This window comes from Neodiprion lecontei, chromosome 7 (assembly GCF_021901455.1).
Source record: "Neodiprion lecontei isolate iyNeoLeco1 chromosome 7, iyNeoLeco1.1, whole genome shotgun sequence".
NCBI classification, from domain to species: domain Eukaryota; kingdom Metazoa; phylum Arthropoda; class Insecta; order Hymenoptera; family Diprionidae; genus Neodiprion; species Neodiprion lecontei.
Genome location: NC_060266.1, coordinates 17,084,600 through 17,105,077, shown reverse-complemented (window position 1 = coordinate 17,105,077; position 20,478 = coordinate 17,084,600). Strand labels below are relative to the sequence as shown.

Genomic DNA, 20,478 nt, shown 5'->3' with positions numbered 1-20,478 from the left:
CAGTCTCCTACTCCATGCTATTGTGTCTTGTATCTCGATACATATACATCTATAACCAGGATTATTATTTCCCTCGTAATACCAATACCCAAAATATTGTCCATCCATGTATTAATACTTTAAACACTCATAATTAGAATATTGTTATAATACGCTCATAACTATATATTCAATATATTCATACTACTAACCAGAATATCATTCACATCATAATACTTGAATTTCTATGTATTCCGAACATTGTTTATTCACATTATTATCCACATTATAATATCCAAATACCTGTAAACTAGAATATTGTCGCATATATTTCAATACAAAATACATAAACCTAAACTTTGTTTAAACGATCAGAATTACATTAAAACGAATGTAATCATGATCCTTACAATGGGTGAATCTAGTTCTCTATCGATGTTCTGCCACTGTCAATACCATGGTATAATATGCCTCTGGAGGCCGAAGTTTGAAAAATGGTGCGCAGCAGCGAACAGCGTTGCGAAGCTTTGAGGTATACATTCGATCATAGACGAATATTCAAAATAGTCAACATTATTTTTTTTCAATGTCAAATTTTAAACCCATAACCCCTGAATTTTCCGAAAGTGTCGGAAGTCTTACGATTTCAACATCGTCCCTGCACTGTGCCGGAGTGTGTTTGGCCCTGTCGCTCTATATCAACTCGTAGGAAAGCGCCCATTTTGAGCGACTTGTGAGCGCTAAGGCCAGTCGGTAAATGTAGTGCACTACCATACCTCCCTGCCTACGGTTCCCTTCAGCCACGGTCTTTTACATACAGGTCTGGAAACTCCATTGGAGGGGGTAGGTCGCTTATTGAAGCCATTTTTGTGTTCACTAGTCGCCACTAGGTTCGTTGCGATCTTATCAACGGCGACGGCGGGGCTGGGGGGGTCCAAACAAGCCGTGGTATTCGCATATACCACGGTCTTACATACAGGTCTTGCGACTCAATAGAATTCCAATGGTAGAGAGTGGCTCCTCTGTTGAAGAAAAATCCAGATGGAGCTGCGATCGAGGGATGCATCAACATAACCTACAATCTTTGAATAAGCCTTTGACGTTAGGATTCCACGCCCATGTGACGCGCGAGCGCGACTATCGTCATCCTTGTCGCACCGGGCATCCCTCGATCGCAGCGACGCTAGCGGCTTGACACGTTAAGAGGCCCACGTCGAAACTCAGAGTCGCAAGACCTGTATGTAAGACCGTGGCATATACATATATGGGTATTCGCTCACTCACGCTCACTCATCGTATTTATTGAGGTTATGTATTGTTATCCTGGTAACTAAACCGCAGCGACAACTGGTGGTGCCGCTAGAATCGAAATTTGCCCTCGCTGAGCGACGCGAATAATCGTGGTTCCCAGCATACGAGTTTCCAGACCTGTATGTAAGACCGTGCCTTTAGCTTGCTTCCTTTCAAAAGAATACCCATGACTGGCTGTCTTTACTATTTAGTAATTTTCAGACAACGCTTGTGAGTAGGCAACCTCAAAATTGGTTGTAAGAAAAGGGGGAAGGCTTGGAAACCGGAATGCTGAAATTTCCGACCCTATTGTAACGCATCAGAAAATTATTATCCAAACTTGCAGAATTACATTTATGGATTTTATGATCCAAAAATGATGCTCTAAACCCTAACAGTGTAGAACAGCTCATGGACCTGCGATTAAAAATGTTCTCGGCAAATTGAAGTATTTGCAGTAGGTACGTCAACTTATGAGTAATCTACCTGTCAACTACTTGTAACGAGCAAACGAAGGAAAACAAACGGATGTTTCAATCAGTTTTTACTTAACTACCCGTATATATCTAAATAATTCAACTTCTTAAATCACACTTCTTGTTTAGCGAAATTTTTTAACTGGTCAACAGTTTTCTTCTCTACTAGTACAAGCTATTGGAATTTGTAATTTAAATTGTGCAACGCAGTCTAATAAAGTAATGTGGTATAACAATTCAACTTTTTCATTCATATTTACAGTATTTCCGCAAACAGCCGATGTATTGGAAAATTCAGGGAATTATATGCAATCTCTAGAATTTCACTGTTTGTTGCCTCATTTTTTTGCCACGATTGTTGACTATTATTGGGTCGTAATGATGTATTGGAAATATTTTATCAGACGTGTGTTATTTTACAAGTGACTTTAATGCTTAGATGTACTGTTTGAAATCGATCACATTACAGAGCACAGCAGATTTCCTGCGTCTTGTGCGAGTTTGGCTCACTATTTTATGATATACACATTCCACTTGTTCCTGGGAACAGCTACCCTAATTATATATTCCAGTGACTATTTCAGTAGTTTTTGGGCATTTTATTGAATAAGACACTACTTCGTGATTGGAGAATTGTACACGTCTCTATGTTCGTCTGTGTACCAGCAGAATAATTATTGTTTCAACTCAATTTTGTTGTAAATGCTTTCATAAAGGTTTTCTATTATAGTAAAACTAATGCTGTGGCACACTTAGCCTTCTGGGTCATAATGAGGCCATAGAGCTAGATGCTAGATTCTGTATTGATTCACTTATAATTGATTGCCAATTTTTTGTTAAAATTAAGATTTTTACCGGCCAAAAATGGTACGGATGGAGAATTAAGTTAATAGGTTCTCAGGTTCATTCCTACTACTCCAACAACCATGAAATTTTATTTAGATTTATTTATTTTGTTATAAAAACTGATGTTGACCGCAAACTTTTCTCACGTTCAAACAGCTCTAGTTGACTTGGTATATATACAACGCATCATGACAACACCCATGTGCGAAGATGGCGGGTTGCTCAGGGAATGGGTACCGCTAACCAAACTTCTCCAACAAATACCACTGAAGTCTCAAAACGGTCTGTTTACACAGGATGTTAATTTCACATGCATTGATGCTGTAACAGAATTCATTGCTATTGGCACTAACCATGGCTTGGTTTATTGGTACGACAGGGAGAAAGGAGACCTTCAAAGGCTACGTTGCGAAGTATGAAAATTTTTTCTATTATAATAATTCTAGTATATAACGCTGCGATGGTGAAATTGAAGTAATTGTTCCGATCTGATTAGAAGTTTTTTTTCAATATGATTCACTGTATTATAAGTAAAGCAAAAAACCGAAACCAGAAATAATAATATTTAAGCAAAATAATTAAGTTAAATTTTGTTATGTTAATGTAACTACGCATTTCTAAAAGAATTCGTGGTTTCGCGACTGCAGGATTGTCTGAAATTTAATAAACCACAATACAATCTACATGATACTCATATATGTTGCAAATTCAACTGTTTAACTGCAAGATATTCTGAAGTTGACGAACAGTTATTTTTCTCTCAATGTTTTACTACGCTAATGTTACCAACTCCGGTGCCGTGTAAAATATTGTTATACTCATGATGTCTAGCAATCCTGAATTTTTTTATTTTCTTTCTCACATTTATATTTACATGAGTTGTGCAGCTCACATAAATAAATATCTTATCCAAATTTTATGTGTTGCTGTGTAATGACCAGAACAGTTTTTACTAATTTAATTCAGCTATCAAATTGGAGAAAAATCATATGCTTATGTTAAGCATCTCATTATTTCAATCTAAAAATTGGGGGCTGGGTAGAAACTAGAAAATACGATGGTCGCGATATCTGATTTCAAAAGATTTAGAAATTTTCTGCCCTTTATTCATTTTTGCTTCCACATGTTTCATTTTTTAAATCAGAGTCTCTGCTGACGTTGCACATTAATAATTTTAAAAAATAATATATTTTCAGAATACAAATACATCAATTACGTGTGTAAGGGTGATATCGACAGTGGACTACATGGTAGCGGCAGGAAATGATCAAGGCATAGTAACAGTTTTTCAAATTCCAAAAAACCCTCCAGACTCATTACCGGATAGTCTTAAACCAAAACAGAAAAAGCAAGTGAGCATAATCTTCTTTTACTTTTTTACAAATTTAAATTTATGATTCGTCACTTACAAAACAAAAAAAAACTAGTTCATCCCGATTCACTTTCAAAAACGTTATGCTGTATTTGGTGGTTCCTTCATCAGCTAAGCTACTTTGCCACATTGCCCTTTGACTTTAAGATGGAAAAAATCTTTGTATTCAGTCTAATCAAGTAGCCTCGATTTTTACTGGAATTCTCTATTAATGCAGTACAGTACACTACCGTGAACTTGCAATCCATCAAGCTTGGTTGAAAGCTCACGTTGTCCCCATTACTGTGTTTTGAAAAAAATGTCTTCCAAGGTAAATGAATAAACCTTAGTAATTCTACTTGAGCCCTAATATTGCACTGATCTAAATTTTTTTTTTATTAAAGCTTACTATTAGCATCATCTTGAGTTTCTGATCAAGCTTAATCGATCAGAAATTCAGGTACATTACAGTCTAAGAAAAGTATAAACATGCGAGAGGTCATTGTATAATTTGGCCCATTTGCTAGAGAAAGCCCTATTCACTTTTACCTCTGATGCAGGTTGAACGCTACAACATCGGTGGTCTCCATAAAAAAGCTGTAACCACTGTTGAATGGTCAAAAAATGGAATGAAACTGTTCAGTGGAGATCAAGATGGTCTTGTAGTGATAACAGAAATTGATTTCTACATGGTAAACAATTTTGTACATTTCGATTTCTTTTTTCAATCATTCATTCGAAAGCCTTTTAGCGGTCGATAACAGATAGTCTGCGTAATAACTTGTTTATTTTATTTTTCTTTAAAGCACTTGTCCAAGTCATCGGAATTACTCAATGAAAAATACCCAGTAGTCCAGTTGAGTTATCAACAAGGCCTTTTACTAGTTTCGACAGTCTTTCGCACAATTCTTGTGAACCGAAACCAAAATGACAAGGTGTCTCAGGTTGGCCAGAAAGAACGTAAAATGTTAGTAAAACGGTAAATTTTACATACATTTTTCAAAGATGCTAATTGTGATAAATTTATTTACAACATTTCAGGTTGGGAAAATTAGGGGCATGCTTTGGTCCTCGTCAAAGCCCATTTCAAGAACCTGTCATTTACTGTAGCAGGCCTGGTGTCAGACTGTGGCAAGCCGATAAACACGGAACTGTTCTGAAAACACTGATCTTCAAGGTAAATCACGTAATATTATAATATTTTATGAGTTACAACGAATCCAGTTACTTATACAACAACACAATATTTGTTTCCATATTTTCCAAGAATTGTGGATCCATGATTAAATCTCATAATTATAAATTTTCATTATTTTGTCAAAGTCTGTATAACCGAATTTTTGTGCAGTTAACAATTAATGGAAAATTTTTTAGTCGACTCCGTCTTTATTTTATTTATAGCATAAAAGAAATTTGCGAATAATCGCAAAGAATTTGTTCTGGTCGTAAAACTATATTGTACAAATTATAGCTTTGCCACAATGATTTTGGCTTTTAAAAAACTCACTGTTGAAGGATTGAATCATAATTTAAGGTGCCGCGATGTCTTGGAATGCAAAAAAGGAATATCGTATTCCAAGTATTCGGAACCATTCAAAATGCCATGTTTAATGGAGCATATCCAAGAAGACTGCTGAAAATTTGCAGTACCCACGATATCTCGAAAAACGGCTCAGTAATTCAGTTCAAATATGAGACAGTATTCTTGGATATTTTATTCTGTGCCACAATCTCACTTTTTCTTTGGAAACTTGTTTTTTTTGTAAAATTAAATAAAAAAGTTGTAAATTTTTTCACGAAAAATCTAAAGTGCACTCCAAACGGTCATGTTGTTGGTAATTTTTTTTTTAAAATTAGTATTGCAATATAAGATAAACTATTCAAAAATATTCAGGGTGTCTAGCGACCTGAAAATACCTAAAAAATTTTAAATGTCATAAAATTCAATGCAACCCTTAAAAAGTCATGAAATGTCATGAAATTTTATTAATGCACCTGAAAATTTTACTTTTAGCTTAATTAATAACTCAGATTTCACTAATATACGGAATATTGATACTCATTTAAATTTTTTTGCTAATTTTGAGTCTCTTGTATACATAGATCAATTTAAAGAAAATGTGTTTTTTTTTCTTCCTATGTATGGAACATATTGTTATATTTATTGCGTGTATTGGTAAGGTTTGCAATGTAGTTCTGGATCATCAAAAAAATCATGAAAGAATGCTTATTTTGTTCCTGAAAAAACCTTAAATGTCATGATTTTCTGGTCGTTGAAAGAAGTAGATACCCTGATATTGTCTCCAAATTTGCAGTAAAGTGGTTGAGCCATTTTTGAGATATCATGGGCACCGCAAAACATGTCACCAAGTGTAATGGTTGATGCTATTGTCAATAACAATCCTTTCTGTCGATTGATTTTTATGAAGAGATATATGTCAATGAAGGTCAATCTACTTTGTTTTCAATTAAACAAATTCCAATTGAATTGTATAATTGGTGGTCGAGATGCAAATTCTCAAATTTCTCCCACTCTTTCAGCCATCTACTCTATGTGCCCCCTTGAAAACCATCGCTTCTACTTGTTTAGGAATTATAGTCCTGAATTTTGTTCGATACTCGTTCCCCTAATTACACAGTAATGGTGATAAATCCATACTATTTCATCAATGTTTATTATTTTGAAGGATGCTCTCCAGACTGGATATACGGAAGTTGAGTTATTGAATCCAGTTTCAGAGAATACTAAAAAAAGCCGCGGTGAACCAACACTTGGTATTATATTGCCATTTTGTGAGGATTTGTTGGTGACGTACAGCGATGATGTTGTCTATGTAATAAACCCTATCAATGTTGGAATAACGTCGGCTGTCACAGATCTAAGGCGGGTCACAAGCGTTGCTTGTAATAAAGATGAGTTATTCATATTGGAGGGAGATAGGAATATTATTCGCGTTGCTTATCATCCAGAAACAGATACTCTTTTATCTGGTAAGTATACTCGCATGGAATTTAAAGAGCTCATCGATAGAATGTGATAAATAACCTATTCATTCTTCAGGGTATCAACAAACTAATTAAAAATACAATTCCCTGTCTTCTTCTCGACTTTTCTCAGCCAACTTTAGATTTTCACTGACCTTTTGCAATAAACTAAGTTAAATGTCAGCCAACCTCTACCTGAACAAATAAAAAAGTTAGGTACATTTGAAATCCATCCTCAATTTAAATGCAGTAATCTACCATTCCTTCCTGACACATAATACAGCATTATATCGAATTAAAAAGAAAAAATATATCGAATTTTTGAGTTCGACAAGAACCGATTGAAGAAAATGAGTTTTTTTTTTTTTTCATTTATTATTAGAGAATCCTTAACTATTTCTAGTTTTCATAGTCGCCGTCACTCTGTTTTAAGAATTGCGATGCATAGTTAAGCCTAGAACACTGGTTTTGAGGAAACCGAAAGTATACCGTATTGAACTTAATTGTTTTGTCTCTCCTCATATACAGTGTAGTATGTTTACTTCACTTTTAATTTTTCATTGAAATTGTGAATTATTGATATGTATAACAAAAACGTAAATTCATGTAAATTTTTTTTTATCATGCTTAGAGGAAATATGGCGTTATTTGTTCGTTTTTTAAATCTGAAATGATATCATTCAAAAGTTATAACAGATTTTTGTGGGGTCTCGTTATAGCAAGACTGTATGGGTGTACACATTTTAGCAAATTTCCTCGTAATCTTCGATAATTGTGTGGACTCGCACAGCGAAAAAGCATATTACACCAGAAGGTTTTATAAAAAGACCGTACTGTACATAATAAAGTTAACATTAGTTAGTGTCAGTGGAAACTTGTAAGATTCTAACTATGTCTATACATTAACATTAGAATTTTATTTGAAATTCCGTTAATGTCGAAAAAGAAACAAATGAGCCAAACTATGATCATTCTCCATTTCCATGATTATAATATGATTAAAAGTATAAACAGTACTTCCGTAATCATGTCGTGTATTCTCAAGTAAATATAATCTGTTTCAGAGCATTTTATATCAGATGTAACGAAACAAAATCCAACTGACATTTTTATCGACGTAATGACCTCACCAGGAATTCAGGCATCTCTCAAATCGTCAAAATTGACTAAGAAACACATTTGGTTGGACGTTGTTTGGCACTGTAGTCAAAAAGGTCTTGATTTTGGTGAAAATGCTACTGAAAAAGCTCGGTTGAAGTGGCTCTATCTTTGCAAAGCTTTAAAAAATTGGAAAAGGCGAGAATCGCATGGAAAAAAAACTCTTAAAACGACTCAAATGAAACACCTTGACCGTCTAGCACGATTTATGGAATCTGACGATCATAATTTAAATCTGTTAGATGGTAGTGCGAAAGATGAGACTGAAGATACTGACGACCCTTTGTTGGTAGAATTAAAACATCAAAATATTTTTGAACTGGAACCAGTTTTGTTTGTTAAAAATCTCTTAATGAATGAACAAAGTCAGATAGAATTTAACGATGCTAGATATGAGCAGAGAGAAAAGAAAATGGAAGAGCTTGAGGCGTTATTCGAACAAAAATCTTTGAACTGGAACCTTGTCGCTAATCTTTTAATATCCAAACAAAGTACATGAATAGAATGGGAAATTTTCATATTTGAAACTTCCTCTACACGCATTTAAAATCTAATTTTCGTGTACCTAAAAACTTTGAAAATAAAAGTCTTTCGTTTTCACACATGATCCTCTCTTTATGCTAGTTATTATTCCCGTCACAAGTATCCTTGAATCAATTTTAGTTGAGATTGATAATGTACATGGTGCTGAGAGAGTGTTGGGTGACATTCGCTGACTGTAACTTCAGAATTTGTCAAATAGGCCTGAAGAAGATGCTATGATTCGTGTTTCAAGTACTTTTTGACCATGAATACACTGTACTCATACTTAATCCGCCGCGCATAACCCAGTAATAAATTTTTGATATGAGATGCAATTTGTAAATGATACATTTGTAATTTGAAACATTATCACTAAGTATTTCACTTAAATTTGTAGTTCCAGAGGTGGAAACTACAACAGATCCATTACCGTCGCTGGCAGAAATCAGTAAGCCAATAGCTGCTGGAATTATGGAATTGACATCTAAATTTAAAGAAAGTTCTATTGTACCAGCAATTCCACTTCTCAAAATTAACCCCAGCAACCTAATCCAGTCCATAAGGTAAAAATTTATGTATTAAAAATTTATGTACAAGCACATTAAATTGTGACCAACTAAACTGAGGAGTTGAATACAATCCTGTTTAGCTTTTACGATTTTTTGTCAAAACATTATGAATTCTTTAATAACCCCTCACAACACTGGCATTGCCTAAAAATATGGATAGCTGGTTCACGAATCTGTGAATGATACAGGGTCAAAAGCTAGATTTTTCTGCCATTTTGATATCTTCTAGTACATACTAAGATACAAAAAGTTGATCAATTTCTTTTATCTTTAAGGAGAATTATTTTCACATTTGAATTTTTATTGTATTCCAAGGTGGTTCCAGTGTAGTAACGTCTGATCTCTATGATCATGGAATTCGTTTTAGGCTTGATCCTTATGGGCCGTATAAAAAAATCATTTTTTCACCAAAAATCTTTACTTTGTGTTCCCTAACCTTTATCTCAAATTTGATATTTCTGTGTAAAATCTCGCAGTTTTTATATGTGAAAAGGTCAGTATTTTTTGAAAAGGTGCGGGAAATGGAATAAAAAGGATTTTATGTAGCATAACATTTTGGTGGCTCAATAAAAGATTTTCATTTTATTTATATTTGTTGCAAACTTTAATTCTAAAAATGCAAGGAACAAAGAAATATTCTGCCAAAAATGTAAACAAATTAAAAATATTTTACTGAAACAAAAAGCGGTTGTGCTTCATAGAATCAATTGTAACTCTCGTCACGAACTCATATCTGGCACTTTGAATGAGTCCTTCATCTAAAAAAATTGCTAGATTTTAAATAAAGACGTTAAATTATAGCTGAGAAAAAACGGTTTCTTTAATGACAAAATGTTCTTGAAGGTCCAGCCTGATACGAATTCCTAGGGTTCCATTCTTAGTAAATACCTTAGATCATATTCTCTTTTCGCAATAAGGCAATGATATAAATTTGAATGTAAGAATAAAATTGTTAAAAGTGAAAGTTTAAAAACTGATCAATTTATTTTTTCCAGACCATAAACTGCTAGAGGTCTGAAACTTTCAGAATTTTTGCCTTTTGGTATGTCCTGCAGGATATCTAGATTGCAAAAAAATCAAATTTCGGCTGCAGATTGTTTGCAGATAATTGATGAAGCTGCCCATGCACTGCCATATACCTTAACCCTGGCAAGTCTGCGAAACTGATCTGGTGACGTTGAGTGTGCCAAAGATAATTCGACTTTCTTGTACTTGATAACTCCTTTAAAGAGTTCATAATGTGAATGATGTTAAAACTTGTAGAACAATGCGATTTCTCTCATGCTCATTAACTCTTCTTGCTCATCAAGAACTTGCTACTCTGGATAAGAGTTATTTACATCGAATTTACATACTTCACATGCTTTAAATCAGTGGTTTTATAATTAGGTTACACTGAGAATTACCCAAACTTTTTTATCAAACTAATAATCTGCGTGATTAGGTAGTAGTGGATTTCTTCGTTTATCGTGAATATTGCAATAAATAACGTTTGGATCATTTTACAGCATCATGCCTACAATTACAGTCGGGACAGATACTACAACAGTAACAAAAGGGGAAGAAGCTATAGAAATTCCGCATATTCCTCCGTTAGGCGTTGAAATGAATTTGATAACTGAGGTGACTGAAGAGCCTGCTACCACGGATTTCGAATCTGGGAATCGGAACGATATTATTCAGAAGAAAACACAAGATGAGCGCTGGCGAATATTCCAAAAGATCGGTGAACAGGAATTTGAGGATATTGTATTCACTCCTGAACGGAAAAACAAAAAATTCATACGTAGCTGCTTGAATGGAAATGAGAATAGAGTAACAACTACTGATTGCATGAATTCGTCCACTGAACCAACAGTTTTTGATAAAATGCCGCTGAAGAGCAATCAAGTAGAGCCAATTAAGTCGTCCCCCTTTACCGTATACCACGACATCAACTTGGAACTAGGAACCAAGAATTTGTTGTGCGATACTATAGCTATCCCAGGTACAGAACAACCTCCAGCAGCTTTCCATTGCGATGATGAGAATGCAAGTCCTTTAGAAAACCTCGCTGACTCAGAAAACTTCAATGGCATACGAGTTGAAATTGATTGTACTGTCAGTTCAAACGAATCATTGAACCATATAATCACAGACTATAACGATAATCCAGATACTGAATCAATTGATGAGGAAGATGAAAGTTATACAACAGAATTGAAAAAGTTGCAAGACCTTGGAGAATGTACCAAACAATTATTACAACAAAAATCTAACCAGAGTCATAAAACACATGGAATAGACGAAGTTGACTTCAACTCTGGATCATCTGCGCATAAAGAAAGAAATCACGAGTTGGAAAGTCAATTTAATGGTGAGTATAAGAATATTGTCAAACATACATGTGAATTACTTTCAAATTTCCAACATGGAATTCATATGTACAAGTTTGATTTGCCTGTAATTTTTACCTGTTATAGTGTGCAACGAGATATGAAAATCTGCAGTCTTTCAAATCTGTAAATTCTATTGTTCTCGAGATACCTGCATTATTATGATATTTAATACTTTGATCAGACGGAATTTTACATTCGTATGTTGCATCCCATTGTGATAGTATGTAAAAAATTATGAATATCCAATACAAATATTTTTTGTCTATAACGCCATCCAATATTTAGCATTATATTGTTCCACTATATTCTACAATCAATGTTTTCAGCTCTCTCAAAAGAATTTATTACACTGTCAAGCATAGAGGAAGAGGATTGGGTCCTAGTTTAACTAACGGTAATTCCAATATTTACTTATGACAAGTAGTGAATAAAAAAAGAAGCTTAATAAGAAAAGAAGAATAGCTCTGAATGGACAACTATGGAAGAAAATGTTTTTCACGAGTACGTTTGATGGGCGCTGTAGTATTTGTCACAGGATAATGGTGAATAATAATTTTATGTATAGTTTTTTAGGTTTTAAGTTATCTGAGTAAGCACCACACGAATTTTAAATACTTCTTTTTAGTTATTTATAATTATTTGTAATTTTATTTGCTATATATTCTGATATAAGGGCCATGGATAGATTGATTATGGTAATTATATTAGTACCATTTTAATAAGAATGATTCCATATTATGTGGTGGGGAGAGCGCTGTAAAAGTATTCCATAATCAGTACTTAAATTACACCTATTTAGAAGTTACAAACATTATCCATAATATATCATTGTTCACATACGATTTTTTTTATATCTATTCAATTGATATGTATGTATGAGATGTATATATTTTAAGTATCGAATTTGTGTTTTAATACGTTGTTTATTTAAAAAATTTTTTTTACAATTTCTAGTCAAATATCATTATTGACATTGTTTTTATTGTATCGTATGCCTATAAAATGTATACTTTTATAGGTAATCAAATACAAATAAACTAACATGTATACAGATTACGTCGTGTTCTATTTTTACCTGTTATGATATCTGTATTTGTTGGAACAGGTAATTTTGGCACAAAAATATCATGCGACGAAAATTTTGTTTCAACCACATTTGATATTAATATTTTGTGTAAATTTCTTTCACAGGTGTAAAAGTTTTCTCATCTCTGACACCGTAAATAGTATCATACTGTTGGTGATAATCATTATAATCCCCTACAAATAAATTGTTTCTATGAGATTTTCTGAGTCGCTTCTTGTTGCTTACAATTGGCAAAAGCTGTTCGTTTGTGTCTGCGTATAAAATTCCGGAACCGGACGACGGTTTTACAACTTGATACTCTTGACATTGGTCACCACTGCGCAAAGCATTCACCATCGTTCTTACAGCGTGCCTGTGTACCTTAGAGGGCAATGATAATCCGATATTGGATTGTAAAGTACAGAATTATTATTATCATTCCTATCATTGTTATTATTCTTATGAGGAGTGGAATGGCAATACTGTCCCTTTCTTCAATTGTAGGTGTTTTTGGACAAGACTCACCAAGGCAAGAACAATGGTGCCAAAATCTCTACCGACAATTCTGGCTCCGTAAACGCCGGGAATATTTTGTATCATACTCATTATGCGTTCAATTTGAGAACAAGATGATCCAAAGTTATCCCTCATCGAACAGTGACTCTCCCACATTACATTTCCTAAGAACCATACAAAAATTAATCACTATAAGTACCACAGTGAAGATTGAGGTGAGATTCTCTGGAAACATTAACATTTTCTATAAACATTCCGTGTCTAAAATCTGGTCCATTTGTCTGCATGCAGGATTTCTCTGTAGGAGTTCTCTTCACGTTACTTGTGGTAAATTCTCAGATGATTAGTGCTCGTGAAGATATTGCCTAACTTAGATTGAGATCTTCCTGATGAAAATAATTTTGCAATATTCTATGAAAACGCGCACAAATAAAAAATCCTAAATAATCGTTGTTTTTCGGAGGAAATCGTTGTTCTTCTTTACACAGTTTTGGTAGTTCAAAACATTGAACAATGAAATATGAAAAATTACAACCATCTACAAAAAATAATAAATCAACTTCTTAGAAAAATTGAAATGAAACTCGATGAATAGTTTTTCACAGAATTTCACAAACATATACTAATTTTTAGTAATGCTTCTCTGTAAGATTATAAATATTGAAGGGGGTGCCCTGGTCGATTTGGAGACTGACGTATAATTCTCCAAATATCGAAGTCCACGTATCTCAAACGTAAAAAAGAGCTAAACAAAAATTCCATAAAAATACCATACTTGAACTACCGGTAGATGTATCTTTCTCGCTAGGAAAACTTACTCAAGATATGGATCTAGCATATAGTAGGTCTGCAATCAAGCCGGGTTTAGGAAATCTTTTTTGTATTTTTAAATCCAAATTGTCTCGATAGGTAGCTTATAAAAAAAAAGCATTTAAATGTTTCTCATAAGCTGATTACGAAACCTAGTTTTTTCCAATGGCAATGGTCGATTAGTTGCCCTGCTGTGGTCACTCTATCAGTTTCATTAATAACGTGGCATGCCGCTTTTAGCGATGAAGATGAGAATAGTTGTCCGACTGTTGCAAGCTTAGGGATAGTGGCATCCCTCAGGCTTATTAGATTTAGTGCAAAGGCAACTTCTCTACACTGATTCAAATACTTCTGATATACCAAGGTGTCGATAACATCCTCAGTGGAATTTATGAAAATCAGATCGATATCCAATGGGCTCCAAACGTGCTCTTGGATTTCAAGCAATCTTGAGTCAAATTCCATTATTTTTCCTTCGATACCGACAATAGGGAGCAAAGTTTTCCAAATACCGCAAGAAACCGACATAGCGATTTTTTCTGCCTGTTGGCATGCGATTGATTTCTCTAATGTGTTCGTCGTGTACACTTTGGTAATCGCTTCTAGCAACGTGTACATAGCAACTATTAAGGCTGAACTGCTCCCTAGCCCACGTTTTATTGGTATGCTGGATACTATCAGTGCTTTAAATCCAGGAATATATTCTGAAAAAGTTGTTAATCATGCGCATGTGACTTTTTATGAATAGCAGCAGTCCAAAAATTATTAATAAAGAATTATTATGCAAATTTGTTCAAATTGTCATCGTTGCTTGTGCTTCCAAACAGCGCACATAAAGAAAGAGAAATAATAACTTGTAAAAATGAATTTGACTTTTTTTCATGATTGTGTTTGAAACCAGATCGAAGATTCAGAATGTGAGATAAGAATGTATCAATTGATGAACTTCTGATATTTTCGAACCTTTGGAAACTCTGAAATTGCGTATAACAGCTTTTACGTAATTCACCCATGTAACTTGACTACTTGTATCAAGACCGCTTGTGTTTATAGAAAATTTGGCATAATTTTCTTCACCTTTTTCTCTTAACAATGTCTTTATTTTGCACACCCTACTCGTAGCCCTTCGAGTCCCGACTATCACAGTTACAAGCTGAGTGGCCTGTTTTTGAAATGGTATATTTTGAATAAATTATTTAACAATTCAAATTCTGATTGTGTAAAATAAGATAATTTTATATGAAAGTTACTTTACAAATACAGCATTTCGTACCATAGATAGAATTTTTCCATCGTTAAAATCTTCGCTTTCGCCACATAAATTAACACAGCCCGGTGCATAAACGGCGTATGTTGGCGGCTTGGAGAATTCTCTGTGAAACTCTTTCTCAGCGAATGAGACTAACATTTTTAACGATGGGCTCTGATGAACCTCTTTTGTATAAACAAAATCATCCATATACAAGCTAATTTCATTTGCGTAGTCCTGGGCAAACTAAAATTATTTCATCACAGATTATAGCTAATTAAACAGGTTTTAATCTAAATAAATTTAAAGTATTTTAAATTTACATAATAAATTGGTGGATATCTTCGATCAAATTTCAAAAATTATAATTAAGGTTTTGGGCATAAGAATGAAATTGGTTACACGAAGTATGAAATTCTCTGATGACCGAATGCTATTGCACCAAGTGAAATATCTCATCTACTGTTCAATTAAAACAAAATCTGTATCATAGAAAACTAGACTTCAGTTAGAAAAGCAGATCTGCGGTAGCTGCGAGATGAAAGAATGCTTCCATTGGAAGAAACATATCGATTGCATATTATTCATAAAACAAGAGATAGTAATTCACTATATCAGTCAAAGAAAATGTATTGAAATTTTAGAAATCACACAAAATTTTCGGAATTTTCTAGGTATTTCAAATTCCCTATGTGCATTTTCTATTTCCAGGTTTTTTTTGAGTGTTAGACACTCAGTAAAGACTAGGAAGATGAAATTCAATATTGTTAGATAAACATGTACTTGTTTGATCGATGTAACATCGTTCAACGTATAAGGACCGCAGTAATTAGATTTTTCTTCTAAATTGTTGCACATAATTGGGTAACCTGTATTGAAAAAGGATTGGAATTGAGTAACTAAAGTGACGAATAGAATAAGAATAAAAAACATGTTAGATTCGAATAGGGAAAATCACTTTCAGTGTTCGTATGCCATTGACGGAAGAATTAAACCCAAGATTGAACCTTAAAGGCTTGTCTATGATAGGTAAAATGGAATAAAGGAATTTCATATGGATTGTCACTACAGTTTCACAAGGATTTATTAAAAAGTGACCATCTTTGATGTACTTTTTCGTCAACGTTTCAAACCATACTGTACAATCCACGATGTGCAACAGGGTTTTTTCCCTAAAAGGTTGCGTACCAATATAAATAATTAAACCTTTAAAACATCACATAAGTTATCAATTTTTTTTTTAATTCAAGCAATCATGTAGTAGTCAGGGTATCACAGGCTACTATAATTCAGCCTTATAATTTTCAAATGTTCTGTCATCCATTGCTTGATTCTCAAGAAAAATGTCCACAAAGATAGTTCAAAATGACAGTTTCATTGATCACCATTACTTCACAAGTTGTTGAAACATGGTTAAAATTGTCGTTGAATATGAGCAGGACGATTAATCAATAAAAAAATATAGGAATGCTGTGTAAGTTCAAGACATATATTATGAGTATGGATATCTATTTACATATTTGCGGGAAATAATATCAACATCGTTGACTGTAAGTATTCTTCTTATAACATGTACAACATGGATGTAATACTCAATGAAAAAACATATGCCTGCTACGCTTTCTTTCTAGCTTTGTCTGGTATTAAATTGCCAGTCGCAAGAACTTGCCTGGCAGCATTATTGATGTGGCGAAAGCGATCTGGTCCAAGTTGTATGCCACCGTACCACCGTGACACGATAACGACCACATCTTTTACACCCATGACCTATAAATTTGTTTTTCAGATAAATAAATGAGATCAAAATTACTGATCCTGGAGTTTTTGAAAAATTTTACGAAAATTTCAAGACATCAAACTGAAGTGTTTGAAGCTCAAGAGACAAAATGTTACAGAACAACTTTAATATACTTAATTTTACAGATATTGGCATTGAGTGCACAACATTTGCTAAGTTTTTAATATTGCCAGGATTACAGGAACGCCAAGTATAAGCAATACAAATTTTAAGCTTTTCACTGTTAGATTTGTGCAAGTGGAAACTTCAGTTTCTCCTAACGAAACTGAGCAGAAGATTGGCAGATTCATGAAATACTTGATTGGAATGTCTTTGTCACTGGATACTGTTAACAGAATTCGTCGAAAATACATTAATGGTAATGCTAAGCGGACCATCGACTATTAAATATTGAATAAATTTTTAAAACAAGCTTATATTACCTGTAGCAAATGCAGTAGTCTACTTCCGGCTTGTGTTTCCCCGTCATCCTCACAGTCCTGAAGAAAACAATTTACATCCTGTCGATAAATTCTGTAGGCATACACGTTATGCGTCGCTTGTTGTATTTTCTTAGCTTCAAGTAGTTTGTGTATTACCTGTCTATAAACGAGGAAAACAATACTTGAGAAGTAGTAACAGAACTATGCTTATTAGACTGACATTTTTGGTTCGTTTAGGACTATCGTATCTTAGCAAGAAAATAAATAAGTGACTCGACGTTATTAAATTCAAATGTAACATATATTAAACAAATGATATTGGGAGAAAACTGTGTTCAATCTTTGTTTTGACAGTTTGCTTTTTATAACATAATCTGCTTTCACTCGAAATGAACGTGCATTAATGTAATGGAATTGATTTCACTTTCACACAACAGAAAGTTTACAATTTTCGTACATATTACTTTACCATACTTTTAACTTCAAGCAATTACAAGGAACATGCATAATTTGTAAAAAGTGCAGCTAATAATCTATAGTAACATACTCGACTTGTTTTACTGAGTGAACAATTGCTGCATGTCCTTGAAAAGAACTTTTTCTGTCCATAATAACACCTCCGTGTAGAATATCTGGACATTCATATTCCGCATTATTCGGTCTCATTTTTTGTGGTTCAACTATGTTGATTTCTTCAGATTCTGGCCAGCTTTCAAGCTCCGACCAAGCTGAGCCTTCGAAATTAAACTGCAAAACTTCTCGAACTTTTTCAACCAGTTGAAATATTACATTTTGCCCGAGATTTGTTCTGGAACATAGAATTAAATTACAAATAAGTCAAATTATGACATGATTTGGGTGAAGCCCTAAATTTTTGGAATTCATGATTTCACACATTTTTATGTTTGATATGATTTCACCTTTACAGGTCCTATTGCAAACAACATATCTCGCTGAATTCTTAGAGATTCTAAGAGGATTCTATAATCAGAATTTAAACATCAAATAAAATTTTACTTATTATGACGATTCATACACTGATATAAAAATATCAAAGCGCAATTCTACTTGCAAAATGAAACAAAAATATCTAAAACAAACATTCAATTACAGGTATACAGGTATACAAAGTACAGGTTCTTTGGTATTATTGTTGTGTAAAATAAAACCATGTTTTAGATATTAGTCATTGGCGTTGCATGTAAAATTGCACTGACTGTGAAATTTTTACATCAGTCATGCTTAGGTCTTGATAATAGTCAAAATAAGCAAATTCTCAATGGGCAACGCTTAATGAGAATTCAAAGAATAGAGGAAAAAAAATAAATTCGAAAAGAACAAGTCATTGAAAAAAGATTGTAAGTATAAAAACTTTCAGGACACATAGAGTGCCATAGTATGGCTAGGACTGTTTAAAGAATTTATAAATTCAAGCAGAATTCCGGGACTTTTAAAATTTCCAAGACTGCTGGATGTCCGGTACAAGCATTTTCCCATATATTTATATGAATATGCAGAAACCTACAAGCATACCTCGTCCAAGAGGCGATGAATGTGATTCTTTTGAGACTCACTGAGGTGTGGAGCAGAGATTTCGTAAGTTGGTGAAACGGAGGATGGGTAATTACTAGGCAACTTTATATAGAGCCTCACCACACTGTCTCCATTTCTAATGTTGATACAGTATGCTCTGTTCTCTTCGTCAGTAGTCTGCCATTCTTTGTCGTATATGGCGACGAGTGCCTCAATTTCATCAACCTGTGATAAAAATTTATTTTACATGAGAGAATTAAAATATTAAACACATAATAATTTAGGTATTTTGAAGTTTGTTGGATAGTTCCTCTTAAACATAGCTAGAAGTATGTGAAGTTATTCGTTATGATGATAATGCTTGTTATATTAATATTTATGTAATCAATAATGTATACAAATGTTTGGGGGGCTCATTACGGCACAATGAAAGCAAATTTTTCTTATTTACTTTCGAACATTCAAATTGTAGATATATAAAAAACGTCAGCGGGCTTAACCGATACAAAAAATTGGCTTTGGAATGATTTGAATTCGGTATCTAATTTTGTGATTAGGATTTATGGATCAGTTCAGTCATAGCATCATAGGTATAAAACGGGTCTCCGCTATTTAGAATTAATCAGTATTATCATCGAACCAATTTTGTGTACACACTTGTAGAGATAAATCGTCCATTTCTGCATTTATCGTGACAGCAGGTTGACAAGGTTACAAAAAGGAGTCAGGTGCACTAGAGCATGGCTACAACGCAGCTTTTTCGACGAACCAATAGAAAAGTTCAACCAGTAACGTCACAAAAAGCGGTCAATTCAAAATTATTGAAAAGATTTCAAGGCCGTGTTCGTAAATTGATTGACAGTAGTGAAAATTCCCTAGGACAGAGTCAGAGCTATTCACGAACTTGGAAGCGCAAAAGAGATGAAAGATTGCTAACAGTATTGGGAGCTTTCCAGTAACGACACAGAGCGACACAGAGCGACACAGAGCGACACTGTGTCGAACATGGTGCTTTCCAACAACGACACACAACGACACAGTCGGACACAGCTGCGGAGCATCGTTGGACACTGTGTCGGATTCATTGCTGCCAATTTTTTAGTTAGAGATTTTATTTTCGACGCATGGTATTGTTTATATTTATTTATTAAATGCAATGATAATCTACACGCGTTTCACAAACGTTTTTTTTTCCTGGAGCGCTCAGTGTTTCTAGATTTTTCGTATAATGCATGAGCGGACTCTAGTGACTAAATTAAGAACCTCAAAGCGTTCCAACAAGCACCAAGGCACAATGTTCGACCGTGTAACACAGTGTCACACTGTGTCTCCGTGCTGGAAAGCTCCCACTGTCAGTCAATTTTTTAACACGGCCTAAATGTCACACATGAAACGTTGACTAAATTTTTTAGTCCACGCATAGTGAAAATGCGAATACTTTTACCCACGGTCTTACATACGGGTCTGGAAACTCGGTCAAAATTTCAGTGGTGAGGGTGTCCTCTTATTGAAGCACCAATCGTTTCGCCT

The 20,478-nt window shown here is 34.1% G+C and overlaps 4 protein-coding genes across 10 annotated transcripts; 1 reads left to right on the top strand and 3 right to left on the bottom strand.

Annotated features, from left to right (window-relative positions):
- Positions 1–1,473: 1,473 nt before the first annotated feature.
- Positions 1,474–12,463, top strand: LOC107222928 (WD repeat-containing protein CG11141). Of its 4 annotated transcripts, XR_001525648.2 has the most exons (11): positions 1,474–1,730; positions 2,748–3,004; positions 3,788–3,943; positions 4,503–4,634; positions 4,749–4,909; positions 4,984–5,119; positions 6,630–6,933; positions 9,005–9,170; positions 10,685–11,532; positions 11,639–11,774; positions 11,881–12,463. XR_001525648.2 is itself a non-coding variant. In XM_015662471.2 (10 exons), the coding sequence occupies exons 2-10, from the start codon at positions 2,780–2,782 to the stop codon at positions 11,940–11,942; spliced, it is 2,190 nt and encodes a 729-aa protein (XP_015517957.2). In that variant the 5' UTR covers positions 1,474–1,730; positions 2,748–2,779; the 3' UTR covers positions 11,943–12,463. The 4 variants fall into 4 exon arrangements, 3 of the variants coding, with proteins under 3 accessions (XP_015517957.2, XP_046600843.1, XP_046600844.1); XM_015662471.2 differs by lacking the exon at positions 11,639–11,774; XM_046744887.1 differs by lacking the exons at positions 1,474–1,730; positions 11,639–11,774 and adding an exon at positions 1,904–1,972.
- Positions 12,464–12,599: 136 nt separating this feature from the next.
- LOC124295312 (galactokinase-like) lies at positions 12,600–14,074 on the bottom strand. 2 transcript variants are annotated; one of them, XR_006905212.1, is made up of 2 exons: positions 13,146–14,074; positions 12,600–12,993 (listed from the first exon to the last, which is right to left on the bottom strand). XR_006905212.1 is itself a non-coding variant. In XM_046744890.1 (2 exons), exons 1-2 carry the CDS (start codon positions 13,290–13,292, stop codon positions 12,717–12,719), a joined length of 432 nt encoding a protein of 143 aa, XP_046600846.1. In that variant the 5' UTR covers positions 13,293–14,074; the 3' UTR covers positions 12,600–12,716. The 2 variants fall into 2 exon arrangements, 1 of the variants encoding a protein (XP_046600846.1); XM_046744890.1 differs by having other exon boundaries at positions 12,600–13,001.
- A 4-nt stretch (positions 14,075–14,078) lies between these two features.
- Positions 14,079–16,053, bottom strand: LOC107222896 (galactokinase-like). Its single transcript, XM_015662431.2, has 4 exons — positions 15,979–16,053; positions 15,220–15,441; positions 14,910–15,108; positions 14,079–14,650 (listed from the first exon to the last, which is right to left on the bottom strand). Exons 1-4 carry the CDS (start codon positions 16,051–16,053, stop codon positions 14,079–14,081), a joined length of 1,068 nt encoding a protein of 355 aa, XP_015517917.2.
- Positions 15,156–19,721, bottom strand: LOC107222901 (protein IMPACT-A). Of its 3 annotated transcripts, XM_015662437.2 has the most exons (6): positions 19,606–19,721; positions 18,941–19,173; positions 17,963–18,223; positions 17,572–17,575; positions 17,416–17,472; positions 15,156–16,962 (listed from the first exon to the last, which is right to left on the bottom strand). In XM_015662437.2, exons 1-6 carry the CDS (start codon positions 19,624–19,626, stop codon positions 16,810–16,812), a joined length of 729 nt encoding a protein of 242 aa, XP_015517923.2. In that variant the 5' UTR covers positions 19,627–19,721; the 3' UTR covers positions 15,156–16,809. The 3 variants fall into 3 exon arrangements, with proteins under 3 accessions (XP_015517923.2, XP_015517922.2, XP_015517924.2); XM_015662436.2 differs by having other exon boundaries at positions 17,416–17,575; XM_015662438.2 differs by lacking the exon at positions 15,156–16,962 and adding an exon at positions 16,970–17,318 and having other exon boundaries at positions 17,416–17,575.
- Between the last annotated feature and the right edge of the window lie 757 nt (positions 19,722–20,478).